The following is an 18,544-nucleotide window of genomic DNA, read 5'->3' on the forward strand; positions in this document are numbered from 1 at the left end:
CTCCGCCCACCAACATGCTGATCACACGATTGTCCAATTAATAACACCACAGTGGACTTCGTGCAGGATTACAGGGAGGGGGGAGCAGTGCACTCCCACACAAACTAACCGACTAACTCCCGGGATCCGTCTCCATCCACATGGGAGGGAAGATGTGCAGCTGAATATCTCTGAAGTGTTATCATATTAGCAGGTCACACAACAGTAGGAGGCACGCTGATTGTGTTACATGGGAGAGGTTACATCATGTGGCATAAGTGGCACAGTCACAATTAGAAGTTGTGCTGCATGCTGGTGCCTTCCCAGAACAGAATCATACCACTCGAGAGTGTTGTGCAACACTGTTGTCTCTCCCCAGTAAAAAACTAGATAGAGAGATAGATGGATGGATGGATGGATGGATAGATAATACATGGATCATAACATTTAGGCCTACTAATTTTCATCAATCGAAATATAAGTTTTTTTATGAATCCACCCCAAGATGTGTTTAAAGGGTTGTTTTAGTATATTTTACATGACATTTACTATAGTGCCTTAACATTGTTATTGATACTGAAAATCAATCACTACACATTGGCAATTGTCTATTTAGGCCATTTTTTGGAGCTGCTGCGCAACGATTAGTTGATGTCTCATTAACTTTCATTCAGTCTTATGAGTATAAAGTACAGCTGGTGTTGACTGATGGCAATCAGGAGAGGCCTTTAGAAGTCTCTCAGTTTGTCAAGTGTGCCTCTTTTTGTGGCTGCACTGCCCAAACACCCTCCTCTCTCAGACACACACACACACACACACACACACACACACGCACACAGTGCGTACATCTGCATTTAGCTCGTCTTACATAACAGCCAGTAACCGCGGCTATCAAAGAACAGATCTGCCTGTTTTTCTCTCCCCTCCCGTCATCCTTTTTTTTTTTTTGTCTTCCCCCTGTTTACGTATTAAGGCACTGTTGCCTTGAGTCGTTTCCAAGGCAACGCACTGGTGGATAGGCACCATAAGTGTCTCATCTTTGATGTAACGGGAGGTTCCACCGGTTGTTCCTCCACTGGGGTGACCGAGAGCAAAGCACCACCATCAGCAAAATGTCAGAGCTTTTTTTCCATGTCCAGAATGTCCTGAATTATTTTTGTTTGGCCGGAAGCTGATAGGAGTCGAGGCTGCACAAGTTGGGATTGTTCTGTACTAACAAAAGCCTGAAGTACGATTAGGCTTAAATACGAGCGTCATGCCCCCCGCGTCAGACTCAGACAAACAGGAAGCACAAACAGCCTTGTAAACAGCAGTGAGTGAGTCCTCCATCACCCAGAGACATCTGGGCTCTCCCTCCATCCACAGAGAGGTTGTTAAGCATCAGCGTAGTTCAGCGATTAATGCTGAAACCTGAAATTACAACAGTTGGAGTTACTGATAATTCGTTTAATCCATCAAATGCAGAGCAGTCTCTGGCTCCAGTGTCTCACATGTGAGGCTTTGTCACCTCTCTCTGTTTTCTATTATTCTAAACTGAATATTTTTGGGTTTTTGGACTATTGGTTGGACAAATCAAGTAATTTGAAGACATTTTTATTGGCATTTTTCACTCTTTCTGACATTTTATTGACAAAATGATTCAAATGAAAAAAGAAAACTTCATGACATTGTAAAAAAAATAATTTTTTATAATGAGCTTGTATTATGTCGTTGATATAATAAGTCAAGAATTATTTTCATGGCGCTGTCTGCAAATCTTCTGTTAATCGTTCTCACGTCCTGCCGCTCCTCAGGGTCATCCGTGTCTACCGGGGGAAGAAGAACTTCGGCTTCACGCTCCGAGGTCACGCCCCCGTCTGCATCGACGCCGTTATCTCAGGTACTTCTTCTCTCTTAAAACCCTGATAGACGCCTCCTCTCTCTGTGTGTGGTGGTTTGGCCCCAAACATTGTTCTGTGTTGGCTGGCGAAGGAGGGAGGGAGAGGGGGGGGAGTGTTTTATGTGGGTGAGCCTGTTGTGGTGCCAGCCGCTGGGGGTTGAAGGTGGTTCAGGAGGTGTTTGTGTGTGTGTGTGGTTGTGTGTGTGTGTGATTATGACTGTACCGGGAAGCGTTTTAGTCTGACTCACCAATGAAACGTTAAGAGTAAAGCACTTGAAACAGGCTGTTCTGTACAGTAACAGACACTTACAGCGGTCAGTCAGTGCTACGCGTGTTTATTTTTTATGTTCAATACAAACTGTACTAATTGTCACAATCTATTATTATTTTTGCAGAATTTGCCAATACAAATTCAAACTCCTTACAAATGACATATGAAATAAATCAGATGTTATATAAACATCACCGTCATCATTTTATCATACTTATCAAATATTGTTATCCCGCACTTCGCGCACGCTTCATCACAATGTTGTATAAATTATAAACTTGTGATTTTTCTTCACAGTATCTCAGAAAAGCTTCTTAGTTTTCAGACAGACTATCTTTTATTTCTTGCGTTCATCCAATGGACGTGCTCTGTAAACCTACAAACAACCAAGATATGAGCAGATAAATGGACACTTTGGGAAATACGCTTGTTCGCTTGCCTGCCGGAGAGTTAAATGAGAAGATCGACACCACTCTCATGTTTGTCTGGTAAATGTGACGCTACAGCCAGCAGCTGGTTAGCTTAGCATAAAGACTGGAAACAGAGGGAATACAGGTAACCTGGCTCTGTCCAACGATAACAATATAACCCTACCAACACTTCCAAAACTAACTAATTATCTCGTTAATCAGTATTTTTTTAACTACTCGTGTTTATTTTTTGTTACCTTTGGATAGAGCCAGGCTCGTTGTTTCCAGACAGATTTAAGAATGTTATCAATCTTCTCATCTAACTCTAGTTAAGGATGCAATAACATTTCAAATGTCCTACTATTCATTTGAGGTTATTAAATTGTTGTATGATCTAACTATAGATCATTTTTATAGCATCTGTTGTTGATTTAAACATCTTTTCGATATAGATTTGCATCAGAACATGACTTCAGGTTTATTGTTTTTAATCAGTAGGGCCTGCAGATGTGCTATTTCCACTGCTTAATTAGTTTTTGGATAAAACACCAGAGATTATTGCTAGAAAATTTAACTCACTGTTAAACATTTGTCGGCGTAAAAGCTTTTGGTTAGCATCTTAATTACTTCCATTTTTTATTTTTATTTCCAGCAGTAAAGGGTTATTTAATGAACTGTTAATGCTTTCCCAAACAAAAGTAGCAGACAAGAGAGGCTGCGAAGTTACTGTTGAGGGAATTTGCCAGGTTCCTTGGTGATGAGGGAGGTGTGTGTGTGTGTGTGTGTGTGTGTGTGTGTGTGTGTGTGTGTGTGTGTGTGTGTGTGTGTGTGTTTGATGATGACTGCACTGTTCCCGCCCACCACCATCTCCCACCATCATGTGCTGCAGCGGCCAGAGAGAACTGACTCAGTGGGCCTTATGGAGGTTGGTATGGAGACAGTGGGGGTGGATAGCATGTCTCTCGTCGTGATCTGAACACCGTTACTGAGGGTAAACAACTCAAAACTCCAGGATTGCCAGTCTCGTGGCCCTCGAATGTGCACACACGACATTATCACGTGAAGACTTTGTTGCGTCCAAACTTTGGGTCAACACCAAAACAATGACAGTTAACGTCAGGCAAACTCAGCAGTGAGTTGACAGATGAGGAGGCGACGGTGGACGGGTACAGCGCGGGCAGAACAGATTCCACCGGGGATTGTTTTGACAGCACTGTTTCCTTACGTAATGAGAATTTGGCATGGCGATCGTCTCGCTTGTTGACGGGCTTTGTTGGATGTCAGATTGACAGCGTCGCATTAGTCACCATCTTTCCCCGCTCTGCCCGTCTGTTCAGCGCACCTTGTTAGCCGGTGAGGTGGTGCCAGAATCCCTTTTTCAATCTCTGATTTGATTTTCTGCCATCTCTGTCTCCCTCTCAGATAGTCCTGCTGAGGAATGTGGACTGAAAACAGGCGACCGTATCCTCTTCCTCAATGGACTGGACATGAGGTTTGTCTTTAATGGAAAGCATTAGTATTATTATTAGCAGCAGCAGTAGTAGTAGTATTTTGTCTTTGCCTACTGTCCAAGTTCTTGAACTTAGTCATTATATTTAGATACCTGTTTCTCTCCCGGAGAATCCATCTGCTGCTATGAAAAGCCATCTTTCCCTGTGCCAGATAATCCATCACAGACCACATGAAGCTTTTATCTTAATCATTATTTCACTGTTTCTGGGCTGAGCTATATTGCGGCAGCTTCAGGTCAGTCATCCTCAGGAGAAAAATGAATCCCTCTTAAAATACGTAGCTTTACAAAATGTATCTGACTCTCTGAAGTATTGATCTGAACCAACAAACAAGCGTCATTTTACATAATAAGCCTAATTGAGAAATAATTTGACAGATGGACATTTGCTGTATAATTCAACATGTGTGTGTTTGAACCGATGCACGTGAACGCAGCCTGTAAACGTCTCTTGTGGGAGCAGCTGGCGTTCTTGTGTGGACTGTACAACTTCTTGACTTTCTGCCTCCTGATTTTCTGAGAGTGAGTGTGGGAGTGCGGATCATCAACCCAGAGTGGATGAAAGTGAACTGTACCTATACGAGGTCAGCTAAATACCGTATATATCAAGCAATGTGTCAGCCAATGCACCCGGTGCTGTGTGAAAAAAAAAAAAACAACCCAGCATTACTCATTCTGCCACCCTTATAGCCATGTGAGAGAAGAATCGCAGAGCTGTTCCCAAGGCTGCCTGATGTACAGATTTGAATGGCGCGGTATAATTTTGCCGATCAACACGGTGCTGCAGCAGTAGGAGGTGATCAGGAGAAACAGTGGGAGTTGTTCACCAGAGAGAGCAAAGAAAATAAAGTACAAGACATGTCGAGCTTTCAGTGTCGTGTTTACAGAGTGAGCATATGATGTATGGTCATCTACGAGAGTCTGTAATATTAATGTAAACATTTGTCTGTACAGTCCTTGTCTCAGGTTTGTTGAAACATGCGAGGATTCCTTGTCGATACAGTATCTCATTTAAAAGAAGAAGATGTTCTTTTTGTACCGTAATATAAAAAGTGTGCGTCCATAAGGACTCGTCGAGGAGTCGGCATGTCACTGGATAAAATCAGAGCCAGAAATCATGCATTTCACAGTGTTAAGTATGTTTTTGTTCGCGGCTTGATAAGAATTTCTCTGGAAAATTTAGATTTAAATTTAGTATTATTTAGACTAATGATGACAAGTGATTGTCTCTTATGCACTATTTTACAAAATGCTTTCTAGTTTACTGGTTTTATTTGGGGAATCTTACCTTCTTTTTTTTTATTTATTCAATGAATAACAAAATCATAATTTATAATTGCAGCACACCTTTAACAGACAGACCTCTTGCTAGCTTTATTCACCCTCTTCATCGGTTAATGCAACTGGCTCAAGTGTTCTCATGTGAAGTGTGGAACTTGAGCACAATTATACAGTTTTACATATATTATCATAATGGGTCATGAGTGCTGTAGCTAAGCTTTGAGTAGGAGAAAATTACTTTCTACCCCCCCCACAAAGACAAATAGATGTGAGGGGTCTCAAGATGATTTACAACATAGAACAAAACCCCTTTCTGCTACTCAAAGTTATGTTTGTTTTTTCATACTAAATTATTCTGATACTGTATAACAACTCTCTCTCTCTCTGTAGGAACTGTTCCCATGAGAAGGTGGTGTCCATGCTGCAGGGCAGCGGGGCGATGCCCACCCTGGTGGTGGAGAAGGGTTCGTCTGAGTACTCCTCAGACCAAACCGACCCAGAGGAGTCTCCAAACCTGGCCCCCGCGACGCTACCGCGCTCCAGGTCACTAATCACAAACCCTGACCTTTTTAATTTACAGCTCCTGGTCCGCAGGGACGAACACGCTCACATCAGAACCCTCGGTCAAGTCACGCTGTATTTCATGTCATGTACGAATTAAAGAACAAGGGGAATCTTCTTCTGCGTCTGCCGTGCAGGTCTCCAGCCCTCAGTTCTCTGCAGTGGGTGGCAGAGATTCTTCCGCCGAGCATCAAAGTCCACGGGCGGACCTTCAGCCAGCAGCTGGAGCACCTGCTGACCATCCAGGAGAGGTACACGGTCTGCAAGTCCCTGGAGACCTTCTTCCAGCACAGGTCAGTAAGACGGAGAGGGTCTATGACTGGAAAGTAGTAGATCAGGGAGCATGGGGGGTATGCATGAGGTGATAGGAAACACGTAGGTCTGCAGTCTTCAACAATGCAATATTAAACAGACGGAAGAGAGCTGAGGGAGGAAGTGAGGAGAGAAGCAGCTGCTGGAGTTGTTGCGGAGATTTTGGAAAGTCAAATAATTCTTAAAAATACATGCAGCTTCCCCCCACGGGAACATCAGTACATTAGGTTGACAGCTCCAAATGGTAGCAAGAGACAGCTGCAAATGAAGTAGCTTAAAGTTAAGTTTTCAGCATTTTTTTAAAACTATCTTGGTGGCAAGACTCTAAATAGCTAGCTTACATTGACAGAAATGTAGCTGTTGCCTGGGAAACTGTGTTTTTTTTTACCGCACTTTATATATCAGAGTGCTGAGGACGCTCTAAATGCAGGCGAAAGAGAGAGATGGAAAAAACGATGGTGACAGGACAGGGAGAGAAAAGCAGCGAAGAAACAAATGCACATAGCTGAGCAGGAAGTTTAATCTTCCCATTACACACTGATAACATCCCCTCAAGGAGGAAGGCTTGAGCACAAGAGATGGATGGAGCTCTGCAGATGACGCAAACATGTGATTCTGCAGCATTATAAGCAAAATACGTATTTAATTCTACAGAATGTGCATACAGTAAAACCCCCCCAGGAGGCGTAACTCCTACTCCTAACCGACATCCCTGTTATCCTCCCACCTTTACATAATCTGTTTTCATCCTGCATCTCATTCTCAGATACATGTTTCATTACGGATGCAAAGAATCTAAATCTAAGCCAGGTCCTGACATCACATGGCAATACATTACCCAGCAGTAAGGGCCTGGTTATACAAAGATGTGTAAGGATGCATTGTGTGTTTGCAGGAATGTGGACACTCTGATCGTAGACGTGTTTCCGGTGTTGGACACTCCGGCCAAACAGCTGATCTGGCAGTTCATCTACCAGCTGCTGACGTACGACGAACAGGAGCGCTGCCAGGGCAAGCTGTCACGCTTCCTGGGTTGCAAGAGCGGCGGTGAGCCGAAAACACGACGTGGAAATAATACACGTACCGTATCAGCAGACAGTCAATAAGTTGCTTGTTTGATTAATTATTTCTATCGTGTGAGGTACGAAACAATATAATTAAAAAATTGCCTGATGAAAAGTCAAGCTTTTATTATCAACCACCTGGTGTTCGATGGACTGAGAGGCTGTTTCTTTCTAATTAACACAGGCGCAAAGCCAGGAGCAGCTGTGCGTGATTAGCTTGTGATCAACAAAGATGTGTTTGTTTGTGTGTGTGTGTGTGTGTGTGTGTGTTTGTGTGTTTGTGTGTTTGTGTGTTTGTTTGTGTGTTTTGCAGCAGCGTTGGAGCCTGACATAGGCCCGGAGCACCACCGGCGGAGCAGCTCCATGCGCGTGACGGGCACGTCGTACCGCGGCATCGTTCGGGAGAGGAGCTCCGACGACTGCATCATCGGGACTCACCTGGGAATGGGTACGCTGCACATGGCGAACAGCAAGAGCAAAGGATGTACTGCCCTGTAGCTCAACATCTGTGTGATCAATACAGGGTTACATCAAGGTTTCAAAAGCTTTCCAGCTCCGTTCTAGATCAGAAACTTCTCACACAAGTGGGGAAATTAAGACAACCGAACAAAGATATCATCATATCATAATTATTTGTTTCTCTTAAAACCTAGCTGACTAGCTCTGCTGAGATTCAAACATTCTAACAAGGCATCTAACCCACCAGTCATCAGTTGAACTGCTCAGAGCTCCGTAATGAGGCTGCGTTCGCACTGGTCATCTCCCAGGTGGGAATGTGTGTAATTGTTACTAAAAAAGAGGTGTGCTCAGCAAATCCTCTGTGGATATTTGAAGGCTACATGAGACAAAAATGGGCCATGATACATTCATACATTAACTCTCATATCTCAGCTGTGCTTTTGATAATGTCCCCGAGCTATCTGTTTGGAAGCACATACAGTGTTTATTTCCAGCACATTTCATTCATGGTTCCCACTGTTTTCCATTGCCACCGCTAACTCCTGCACCAGGAGCCAAGCTTTTTGTCTTTTGTTCCTCTGCGCTGTTCCTCTCTTGCTTCATCCTCTCTCCTGTCTTGGCTCGGGGGTGGATGGAAGGAGGAGGCTTATGTGTCCCTCTTCGTGCCTTATTGTGCTTTAGGAATTCATGTGGATGAATCTGGGAGCCCGGAGGAGAGGCAGTCAGGAGACGGAACCTCCTTCCCCGAGTCCCCTGACCTCAGTCATGTAGGTACAACTGCAGCTTTTCAGCGCCGAGCTTCTCAGCAACTGGCATAATGAATGCTAGTTATGTTAAATGTGCTGTCTGGTCTCTCATCATTTGAAGGTCTGCTGGTAATTACTGCAATTTAACACGTGGTAATACGTGTAACCGGTAATACTTTACGGTTGCAGTTTACCTGTGGTGTGCAAATTGTTCCTAAAAAAAAACGCTTTAAGAGCGACAGACCTTCAAAGCCGATGTGTCGCAGCGTTTGTGTGCTAACCAGCTGATCATGCCTCCACCCGTAGATGACAGGCGTGTACACGGAGCTGGAGAACGTGTACGCGGGGAAGAGTGCGTCGCCACTGCAGGGCGGCTCCTCAGCAGAGCCAGAGGGCCCGGGACATACTGAGGCCTACGGGCGCTCTCTCTCCCCCCTCACTCTCCCCCCTCTCACAGGTACTCTGGGGCTGACACACACGCCCAAACAAACACACACACACACACACACACACACACACACACACACAATGTGCGCATGCTTTCAGACACATGCTTTCATCAATGGTTCACAACCATGTGCCCGTTAGGTTTGATGCATTTGTGGATGAATTATTGAATTCAAACATAGTAGAACATTGAGCCTCAATGGCACATGATTGCTGCCAAGTTCAAGTAACGCTAGATTTGCTGTAAATACAAGCTGCTGAATGTGATGGACATTGGTCATTACAGGTATCAAACCTGGCATTAGATCCACTGACCTACGAACAGTTCCACATATATTAGTAATGTTCACATCTCATCTGCAGCCTCGTGTTTATGGCTGATTTAACATTAAACATGAGTTTGTTTTGCCAATCCAATGGGAACAACGGCATGAGAACCACTGAACATGTTCATGTTAGAACTCACTCAAATTGTACAAGAGCCTGCAGTTGATCTTTTTGTTGCCATGGTAACCTCTCAGACAAAAGAATCCCCGAGGCGACAACCGGGCCAAGAATGTCGCGCGTCATTTCTCGAGGAAATAAGTAGCATAATAAGTCATTTAAAAGTTCTCTGGATAAAAACATCTGCAGCGTGAGCTCCAAATGTCACACACTGAACACATCATGATTCCATCTTCTGTTCACTTCTTTACAGGTTGTCGTAAATCCGGCCTGTCGCTGTCCTGGAAGGAGCCTCTCCCCACTCCCGTGTACCAGATCCACCACCAGAACAGCGTGGACTCCAACCCTTACGTCAGCCTGGAAAGCCCCCCCGCTTCCCCTCAGCACTCCGACAGCGGTCCCAACACGCTGACCCGCCGCAAGAAGCTGTTCACCTTTTCCCGGCCGCCTCGCAGCCGGGACACGGACAAGTTCCTGGACGCTCTGAGCGAGCAGCTGGGCCACCGGGTCACTCTGGTGGATGATTTCGTACCCGGGGAGAACGACTACGAGGAGGTGAGGAAGACCCGCCTCTAATCTACTGCATCATCATCTGTTTTTATGCACACACTTTTTTAAATTAAGGTATTTTCAATTTGTTTTCAAGAGTTATACGTTTCAATACCTCATTATTCCTCCACCAAGCCTTTCATGAATTGTGAGTGCGCCTTCCGGTAGTTGAATAGTTCATGCAACGTATCACGAGGCCAGAAATGATTATTTCTATTTTTAAATACAAATAAGTCATTTTTAAATTAGTTGTAATACCTTAGTATAACTGCTGTAAAATGATTGTCAGTCTCTGTCTCATGCCAGGAATACTATTTGTACCTTCACTGCTGAAATTTTTTAATATTTTAAATATCGTTTGGGCCAAAGAACAATGTAATTACCTTCCTGTTATGTGCTGTAAAGTAATACCCTCGCTATGCTTTACAGCTTGACCCGGTTGCACACAATGTAAGATGCACTGTAGCAGATAACTGTACTAGTCGTGTTTGTTCAGGGAAACCATACGAATGTCTCACAGTTACATTTTCAATGCTAAAATATTACATGTAGCATCATTTCATAAGACAATCTTGCTGTTGTGCAAACTCACATTTGCCTGAAGTAATGCCGTTGTAGTGTTGCATGTTTACATTAGAGCAGCTCTAATGTGCGCTACAATGAACACTTGTGTCACATGAACAGATATATCAAGGTGGTTGTCATGGTTTCAGAAGAAGAGGGGTGCCTGTAAGTAAAACATGATACTCAGTTACACAGTAGAGTCTAATTTTATCTACGGTTAAGATGTTATCTAGAGGTGCTGGCTGACGTAAAGATCATCTAACAAAGAGCCGTGTTACTGCTTTGTCGTCAGGAATGTGGAGCGCAGCATTTTCTACATAATTGCCTGAGTTCGTAAAACTGATCTTTTTTTCGTATTATTTTTGGTATTTTACAGTTAACTTCATATTATTAGATTGCATTTCTTGTGTTCCATAAATAGATGGGTTGGACCACTGATAACATTTAATTGCATGCATTATATATATGATGTTATTTTATTTTGTCATCTTTTATGACTTTTCTATCCCGTTAGTAGGTAAAAAGTGAAAGACTGCACGTCCAGATTGATAAGCAAGACAAAATAAATAAAGCCCACGCAATGCATTTTTTGATTTGCATTAGAGTACGTTGAAGTGAGAGTTGTGATTATCAGGTGTGATGGTGTTCTCCTCCTCCCTCCAGATGAGTTTCCAGGAGGACCAGGACTCGGGCTTCATGCCTCGCCACCTCAGCAGTGGCAGCAGCGAGGACCAGAGCAGCAGTGACGAGGCCTCCTCTCCCTCCTACTCCTCGGGGTCTGAACCCATCCCGCCACCTCCCACCCAGAGCCCCCCTCCTCCCCCGCCTTTCCAAGCTCTGATACCGCCCCCTGTTCAATTCACTGACCCACTACCGCCGGTCCGCTTCTCCCCCGAGCACGTCCCCCGCAGCCGCATGCCCTTCCAGCCGCAACACCCCATCATCCCTCCACCCCCGCCCCCTCCGAGGACCATTCTGTCCAGCCGCTGTCCTCCAAACAAAGTGCTCCCTACCAGAGAAGAGGCAGAGAAAGCTCACCAGCGCTTTCAGACCACCAACACAACGACCCGCCTCTCGCACAGCCACTCCACCCTGGGTACCACCACCCTGCGCTCCTCCCAGCCGTCTCGCCCCTGCTACCTCCCCCGGCAGCTCAGCCAGCCCCAGCCTATCCTGCAGCCCATCTTCCAGCCCTCCCCTCAGCCCTCCCCTCAGCCGCTGAGACCGAGCCATCTTGTCCTCCAGAGACACCACCAGCTCCACCACCAACACAGCTACCAGGGCCCGCTGCCGCCGTCCCTCGAAGAGCAGGGCTCGTCCCAGTGTCCGAGCCAAGGCCCCGCGGGCTCCTCGCTGCTCTCGAAGCATCCGGCCTCTCACTCCACCCTCCCTCACTCCACCCTCCCCAGTCACACCAAAAGCTATGAAACCCCACGACAGGAACACCAGTCACAACAGGTAACATATACATTTACAGTAGTTATTTAAAACATGATGATGAATCACAGCAGTGAGCGCCCTAGCAACAGAAGTTCAAAAGTTTTGATGCTATATTTGGCATCACACAATATGTGGATGCAAATAGAAGACCTTGAGATTGACAGAACAAAGACCATACTGCGTCTTTTGGCAGCTCTTTGCTTCTGTTACACATTTTTTTTAAAGGAAACATGTGAGAAAAAGCTGGTAAATCTCAAGCAAACTTCAGCATCTGCTGAAACGTCGGTGCGCAGTATTGAGTGTGATGTCACCTTTTATGTCTAATGGGAGAGTTTGTAAACAGTAAAAAGTGGGGAGACGATTCCAGCACCGTTTCAACAAAATGCTACAAAATCTCTTGGTGAAAACTTAAAAGTTGTGAGCGGTTGCATATGTCCTATAGAAGAAGATTAAAATAAGAATGTAAATCTCCAAAGGCACCGCCACCCCCGCCTCCACCCCTTCCTCCACCCTGTGAGCCGCCTCCGCTGCCCAAGCCGGGCCACCACGCCTCGGACACCAACCACATGAGTGTGAAGAGGCTGCGCTGGGAGCAGGTGGAGAACTCTGAGGGAACGATATGGGGTCAGGTGAGTCCGTTACATTAGTCTTTGATAATGTGTGATTTAAATACAGTAAATACAGTAAGATTACTTGTGAATCTTTGCACATTGGCTGTGAATTTTCTCACTCTTCCTACAATTCTCTGCTCATATTTGGAAAGACCTACTCATGTTGTCTGTCGTGTCTGTGATGAGTCATGGCAGCATGGAGGCACTAATCTTATTCTTTAAAATAGAATACATGGTGGATCTTTGGGCTCGCTTTGCAAACCTATCAGACGCGGGAAAACATTTGTTTTTGACAGCTCTTTGTATGCGACAAAGCCTTGACTGTGTCCTTGTCTGTGTTTAGCTCGGAGAGGACTCGGACTATGACAAGCTCACTGACATGGTGAAGTTCTTGGACCTCGATCTGCACTTCGGGACTCAACGGCGATCCAGTAAGTCGTTGTGTACTTGTGGTCCCCCCCCTCTCCCATACTGCAGTGTCATCGTCGTATCTTTATTTACATCATGCTGACTGTCATACGGTGATAGTCAAACCGATTAGAAGAGGACCTGTTTGCAGTGAAAGTAAATATATGTGTTTATCTATTGACATCTCCTGTTTTGTTTGTACCTTCACAGTTATGATGTTCTGCATAACCTGTTTTGGAGCTGCTCCATTCACCTGTTCATCAAATCCATTCTCCATAAGGCACCATAACCCCCCAACTCCTCTCCTGTGTTGACAGAGATCAGTAATAACACGGCTCTGCCAAAGGAGGCACACACCATGCTATTATTTATTGTAGATATCTCAGACGGTTTGGCCTCTGGTGACTCAAACGGCGGAGCTGTGTTATTAACCTATCAACCTTCCACATCTAGCCTGTGCGTGTGCGAGTGCGTGTGCGTGTGTGTGTGCGTGTGTGTGCGTGTGTGTGTGTTGACCCCCTGGTGCCTGGAGAACACATCCTCACACTGTTGTTAATATTATCAGTCTCTCCTCCAGAGCCAGCCTTCTTGCCAGAGAACTTTAAAAAGAAAGACGTGGTGGAGATTCTGTCTCATAAGAAAGCCTACAACGCCTGTAAGTACCATAAAAACACGGCAGACGGTCACACCTGAGCGGTCGTGTTTCAAGTCTGTGAGACGACGGCAAACTTACACACACACAACAGTATTTTACGATAGCTTCAAATCGCCGACTTGACTCAATCAAATCTTAAAATGCAAAATGCTAAGATAGATTTTCTCCATTGACTTGATGTACTTCTGCCAACTGTGTTTTGAGACTGTAGGTGATGTCAAGTAAAATGCATTCACATTGTTTTCATACACTTTTCCACACAGCTGTCACATAGACACGTGTTTGTTCAAGCACAAGTGCAGACCCTGAACTCAGTGTCAGGTCTGCTCATGGCATTCTTAATCTCAATGAAAAGGACAACAGCTGTCATCCTGGATAATGTGATCAGAGTGTAGTGCAGCATGTCAGGAGAGACTCAAAGCCCATCCAACAACAACAACGGCCTCTCTTACCCAATGAAAGTGAGACTTTTTTCGTCAGTTTGGGAAAATGTACACACACTATGCAATTTCCAGTTCAGGTTACACTCACAGGTCACGGCCTGTGGTGATGATAAGATTCAGATTAGCTTTGTCACACAAAGCTAATTTATTCAAAGTTTCTGTACAGGAAACACAGTACAGTAGGCGGGATGTCGATGCAAATCTATGACCTAATAAATGACATAGCTACGGAGCAGTAAACAGACAAACATTTTGTTCATTATATTATGCTTATCATTTTTTTTATTCGATGCACTGTGTTGGAAAAATAAGGTTGTTTGTCATTTTTCTGTCTTGACTGAAGAGTTTTCTTTATTGCACTATGTTGTTCTTCAAATGTGTCTTAACTAGTTCAGGCTAACGTGCTGTTATCAGGCTTAAGTTATCCTGTTAATTCTCATCCAACTAATTTGGTTCTTTGAACTCATTTTGAGGATGGATTTGAGTTATCTTCAATAAGCGCTCTTATTTTGAAAAAGAATAAAAACCTGGTCAGTGTTGATATGATTTGTTGATCATTTGATTGCAGTTACGTGCGGCAGGTGTGTTGGGAACACTCCCAGCATGTACTGGGGCAATAAATTCATTTTGTGTGTGTTCCTGCGTTGTTACCGCTGTTATTATCTTCTACATTGTGCCGCACAATGTTTCCACACTTTCATGACTGTTAAATGGATGTTACCAGTGAATACAGTTAACCTACGAGTGGTGTTGGTGCATGATAGGTGAAGGTTCCAACTGAACATGAAAGAGACTTTTCGGTGACAATGAGGAGCATGCTATTAAAATGGAAAAACATCTTTAATTGCGCAATTATTTTTTGCAGTTAATCATTTAATACATTTGATTTATTCCCATTTCCGTTTGTAGCAGTCAGAATCTTTCAGTTGAGTTCATGTCTTTTTGCTCACACTATCTCAAAACTATATTTTCTTGTGTATTGTTTATTATATTTCTGTATATTTTATCATGTATAAGTAACTCTTTATTGTGAAAAACAACAGATCACCGTAAGGATTTCTTAATACCCTGCATGTTCTCATCTTAAATCATCATTATTATTATTAACACTCTTTCATCATAAATCTAAGAAAGAGAGCCATTTGTATCCGTAAATGAGTTCATGTATGGAGTTATTGATCATGATCCAGCTGACTGTCAATAATCCTGTACTTTGTTTGTGTTATGGTTGACCTGCTGTATTAGTTTCTGTAAAATGTCTTTCTTGCTGCCGTGTTTCCTTTATTCCAAATTAAGAGCGGTGATTCTCCACTGACTGCCGGCATCCTCTCCTTCCTCTTCTTGTGATTAAGAGAATAAATGTTCTCATGATGAAAATGTGTCTTCACTTGGTGATCCTAAAAACATGTTCCACTTTATGATTAAAAATAATTACCGTATTCATTTTCTTCATGGTTATTAAAATGTTGTAGCAGGCTCTCTGTTAACACGTCCATCATGCACTAACATCACTCATAGTCTGATCGCATTCACAGGTTAACTTCTAAGTGTGGTGAAAGTGTGGCAACGTTGTGACGCACAATGTAGAACAAAAGAACACCAGGAACAATGCAGGAACACATGCAATGACACCTGTGTTGTTACGTCGAATCTATTGCCCCAATGCATGCTGGGTGGCTTCCCAACACACCTACCTTATTTCACTGTAATCACATGATCAGCACTCAGCAAATCATATAAACACTGAAGACAGTTTCAACTTTAAACGCTCTGCTCAGTTAACCTTTATTTCAAAATAAAAGCGCTTATCCGAGATAAAATGAGATTAATATAGCAATCCTTAAACTGAGTCTAAAGAACTAGATTAGCTGGATGAGATTATTTTTAGCCTAATTACAGCATGGTAGCCTGAATTAGATAAATAAGTAACATAATGTGAAAATGTAGATGTGAGTAATACATGAATTTAACAGTGATAATGGCAAGTAATGCAAAGTGGAATCATTGCATCTGCTGTACTATTTGTATAACCTTTGAACAAATAACCACTGCAGACACTGTAATGATGAAAATGTATTTACAGCATTATGTGACAGACCACTCTATTTAAATTGCAACTATTATTAAAATTAAGTGATAAACACCATGCGGCGATAAAAAAACAAAACATTTTGTGTTAAGAGGTCTGTAATACAAGTGAAAAGCTCATTTTCTTTCTTTTCTTTAAGTTTCTGTTGTTTACAGTGTGAGTTGTATAAAACTGGTACATCTTGGGATATTTAGGATTTATTTCTTAGTGATAATATCTTAACTGCCTTGGATGCATGTGTAAATAACATACTCATACAAATGAAAAAGTAAAATAGAAATTGAAATCTCATTTTGGCAAAAAACACATTATTTATAAAGTCAAAGTCTCGAATAATACACAGTGGAAAGTTACACGTCATCAGAGGGGGATGAAAGGTTTTGTGAGGAACATGTTGATCCTCTTCACAATGTTGAAAAAAACGCAAGTAATTCCTCCCCCTCCTTCTCCTCCTCCTCCTCTCTGCAGCCATCCTCATCGCCCACCTGAAGCTCTCTGCCAGCGAGCTGCGTCAGGTCCTGATGGACATGACCACCGACAGGCTGGAGCCCGCCCACATCAAGCAGCTGCTGCTCTACGCCCCGGACAACGAAGAGGTCAAACAGTACGAGCAGTTTGAACAGGACCCGGCCAAACTGAGTGAGCCCGACCAGTTCATTTTCCAGGTACGCCAACAAAGGACACTCAACCAAAGTTGGGAAAAAAAAATCAAGATGGAATGATTTGAGTGAATTAATGTTTTTGTGTGTTTCAGATGCTGATGGTGCCCGAGTATAAAACCCGTCTGCGAAGCCTCCACTTCAAGACCACCCTGCAGGAGAGGATGGAGGAGATGAAGGTTGCGTACGATTACATCTACAAGGCTTCAGTGGAGCTAAAGAGCAGCAAGAAACTGGCCAAAATCCTGGAGGTAAACACCCAGAGCAGGGGAAAAGAATGTGAAGCCATCCATTTTTATATTAATTGTGGTCATTAAGTTGTTTTTTTTGCCCAGTTTGTACTTGCAATGGGAAATTACCTCAACAACGGCCAGCCCAAAAGCCACAAGACAACCAGTTTCAAGATCAACTTCCTAACCGAGGTACAGCAATAACCCCTGCGTTTCAGCCACGTTATGTTCATCCTGACTATGTTTTCTTTGGTCATTCATTCCTTCCTTTCTGTCCCGCAGCTAAGCACAACCAAAACAGTAGACGGGAAATCCACCTTCCTCCACATTCTGGCCAAGTCTCTGTGCCAACACTTCCCAGAGCTGCTCAACTTTTCCAGAGACCTCACAACAGTGCCTCTGGCAGCCAAGGGTACGATGATGTTACATCAGCAGTGCGCTTTAACTCTGCTTCAGCAGCAAAATGCAGTCCTTCCGGCCTGTGAAATGAGCATTTCCATACAGTACGCAGTGCGCTGTGTGTCACTGCAGGGCAGGCCGACTTAACTAAAAGCAATTAAACCATGTACAGGTGTTAATAACTGCTACTGTTTTGCTAACTCATCACCTAATATTTCCATCTAACGGTGTTCAGTGAACCAGAGGGCCATCACAGCAGAGCTGAGTGACCTTAACTCCACCATCCTGGACATCAGGAAGGCCTGTCTGATGATCCCACCCACCTCCGAGGACCACTTTGCCTCCGTCATGAGCGTACGCTAACTGCTTTAAATATATAATACACATATACATATACCAGGTCATGGAAGCTACTGGTTGCTGACATGTTGTGACATGGAAGGAAACGTTTTGGGAAATATGCTTAGCTTTCTTGACACCTCCAGTTTGTATAAAAGTGTGTAGCAACTTCATCAAGGTTATTTCCTGACTTGAGAAAACTCCTTCAGGGCCATAGAAGACATTAGTAGAACCCCTCATGACAAGTAAACTGACTTTGATGTGTAAAGATTGGCAGGTGTGCCTCTTTGATGTGTGACCCTTTGCACCCACAGAGCTTTATGGAGAACAGCCACCCTGCCATCCAGTCTCTGGAGTCTCTGCAGACCCAAGCGATGGAGGAGTTCTCCAAGGTGGCCTCCTTCTTCGGGGAGGACAGCAAGTCCGCCAACACAGAGTCCTTCTTCGCCATCTTCGCAGAGTTCATTAGCAAGTTTGAGGTGAGATGATGCTGTACTCTTCAGCTGTGACTGTAGAAGCAGCAATGATGTATTTGACTTGTTCCTGCAGGTAAGCAGCTCATAGATTAATATATTCAGCAGATTAAGTGTTCAGCTGGTGCTTTCACACAGACATCATCATACATCATAATGGCACACTATACTGTGACATTTTTATGGCATAGTATACTATGAATTTATGTTACGGAAAAGATTACCCAATTTGCATTTTACTACGATGACTTTTTACGATGTACTATACTATAACGTTTTTATGACTTTTGTATGACATTCTATACTATGACATTTCTTTACA

The 18,544-nt window shown here is 43.7% G+C and overlaps 1 protein-coding gene across 7 annotated transcripts in view; it reads left to right on the forward strand.

Moving 5' to 3' along the window:
- The window catches only part of grid2ipb (glutamate receptor, ionotropic, delta 2 (Grid2) interacting protein, b), a 34,801-nt gene that overhangs the window by 13,642 nt on the left and 2,615 nt on the right, over positions 1-18,544 (forward strand). For 4 of the 7 annotated variants that reach the window (XM_031844168.1, XM_031844164.1, XM_031844166.1 and 1 more), the window contains 20 exons: positions 1,773-1,858; positions 3,962-4,031; positions 5,721-5,873; positions 6,029-6,184; positions 7,099-7,250; positions 7,581-7,715; positions 8,408-8,493; positions 8,779-8,929; positions 9,617-9,918; positions 10,597-10,641; positions 11,140-11,934; positions 12,393-12,545; positions 12,871-12,958; positions 13,501-13,590; positions 16,591-16,787; positions 16,877-17,032; positions 17,117-17,203; positions 17,294-17,423; positions 17,646-17,764; positions 18,064-18,228. In XM_031844168.1, the coding sequence (XP_031700028.1) occupies positions 1,773-1,858; positions 3,962-4,031; positions 5,721-5,873; positions 6,029-6,184; positions 7,099-7,250; positions 7,581-7,715; positions 8,408-8,493; positions 8,779-8,929; positions 9,617-9,918; positions 10,597-10,641; positions 11,140-11,934; positions 12,393-12,545; positions 12,871-12,958; positions 13,501-13,590; positions 16,591-16,787; positions 16,877-17,032; positions 17,117-17,203; positions 17,294-17,423; positions 17,646-17,764; positions 18,064-18,228 (3,316 nt within the window). The remainder of the gene's footprint in view (positions 1-1,772; positions 1,859-3,961; positions 4,032-5,720; positions 5,874-6,028; positions 6,185-7,098; positions 7,251-7,580; positions 7,716-8,407; positions 8,494-8,778; positions 8,930-9,616; positions 9,919-10,596; positions 10,642-11,139; positions 11,935-12,392; positions 12,546-12,870; positions 12,959-13,500; positions 13,591-16,590; positions 16,788-16,876; positions 17,033-17,116; positions 17,204-17,293; positions 17,424-17,645; positions 17,765-18,063; positions 18,229-18,544) is intronic. The other 3 variants (XM_031844165.1, XM_031844167.1, XM_031844169.1) reach the window with 3 other exon arrangements.

Source organism: Anarrhichthys ocellatus, unplaced genomic scaffold, assembly GCF_004355925.1.
Source record: "Anarrhichthys ocellatus isolate YVR2014 unplaced genomic scaffold, GSC_Weel_1.0 scaffold4, whole genome shotgun sequence".
In the NCBI taxonomy this organism is placed as follows: domain Eukaryota; kingdom Metazoa; phylum Chordata; class Actinopteri; order Perciformes; family Anarhichadidae; genus Anarrhichthys; species Anarrhichthys ocellatus.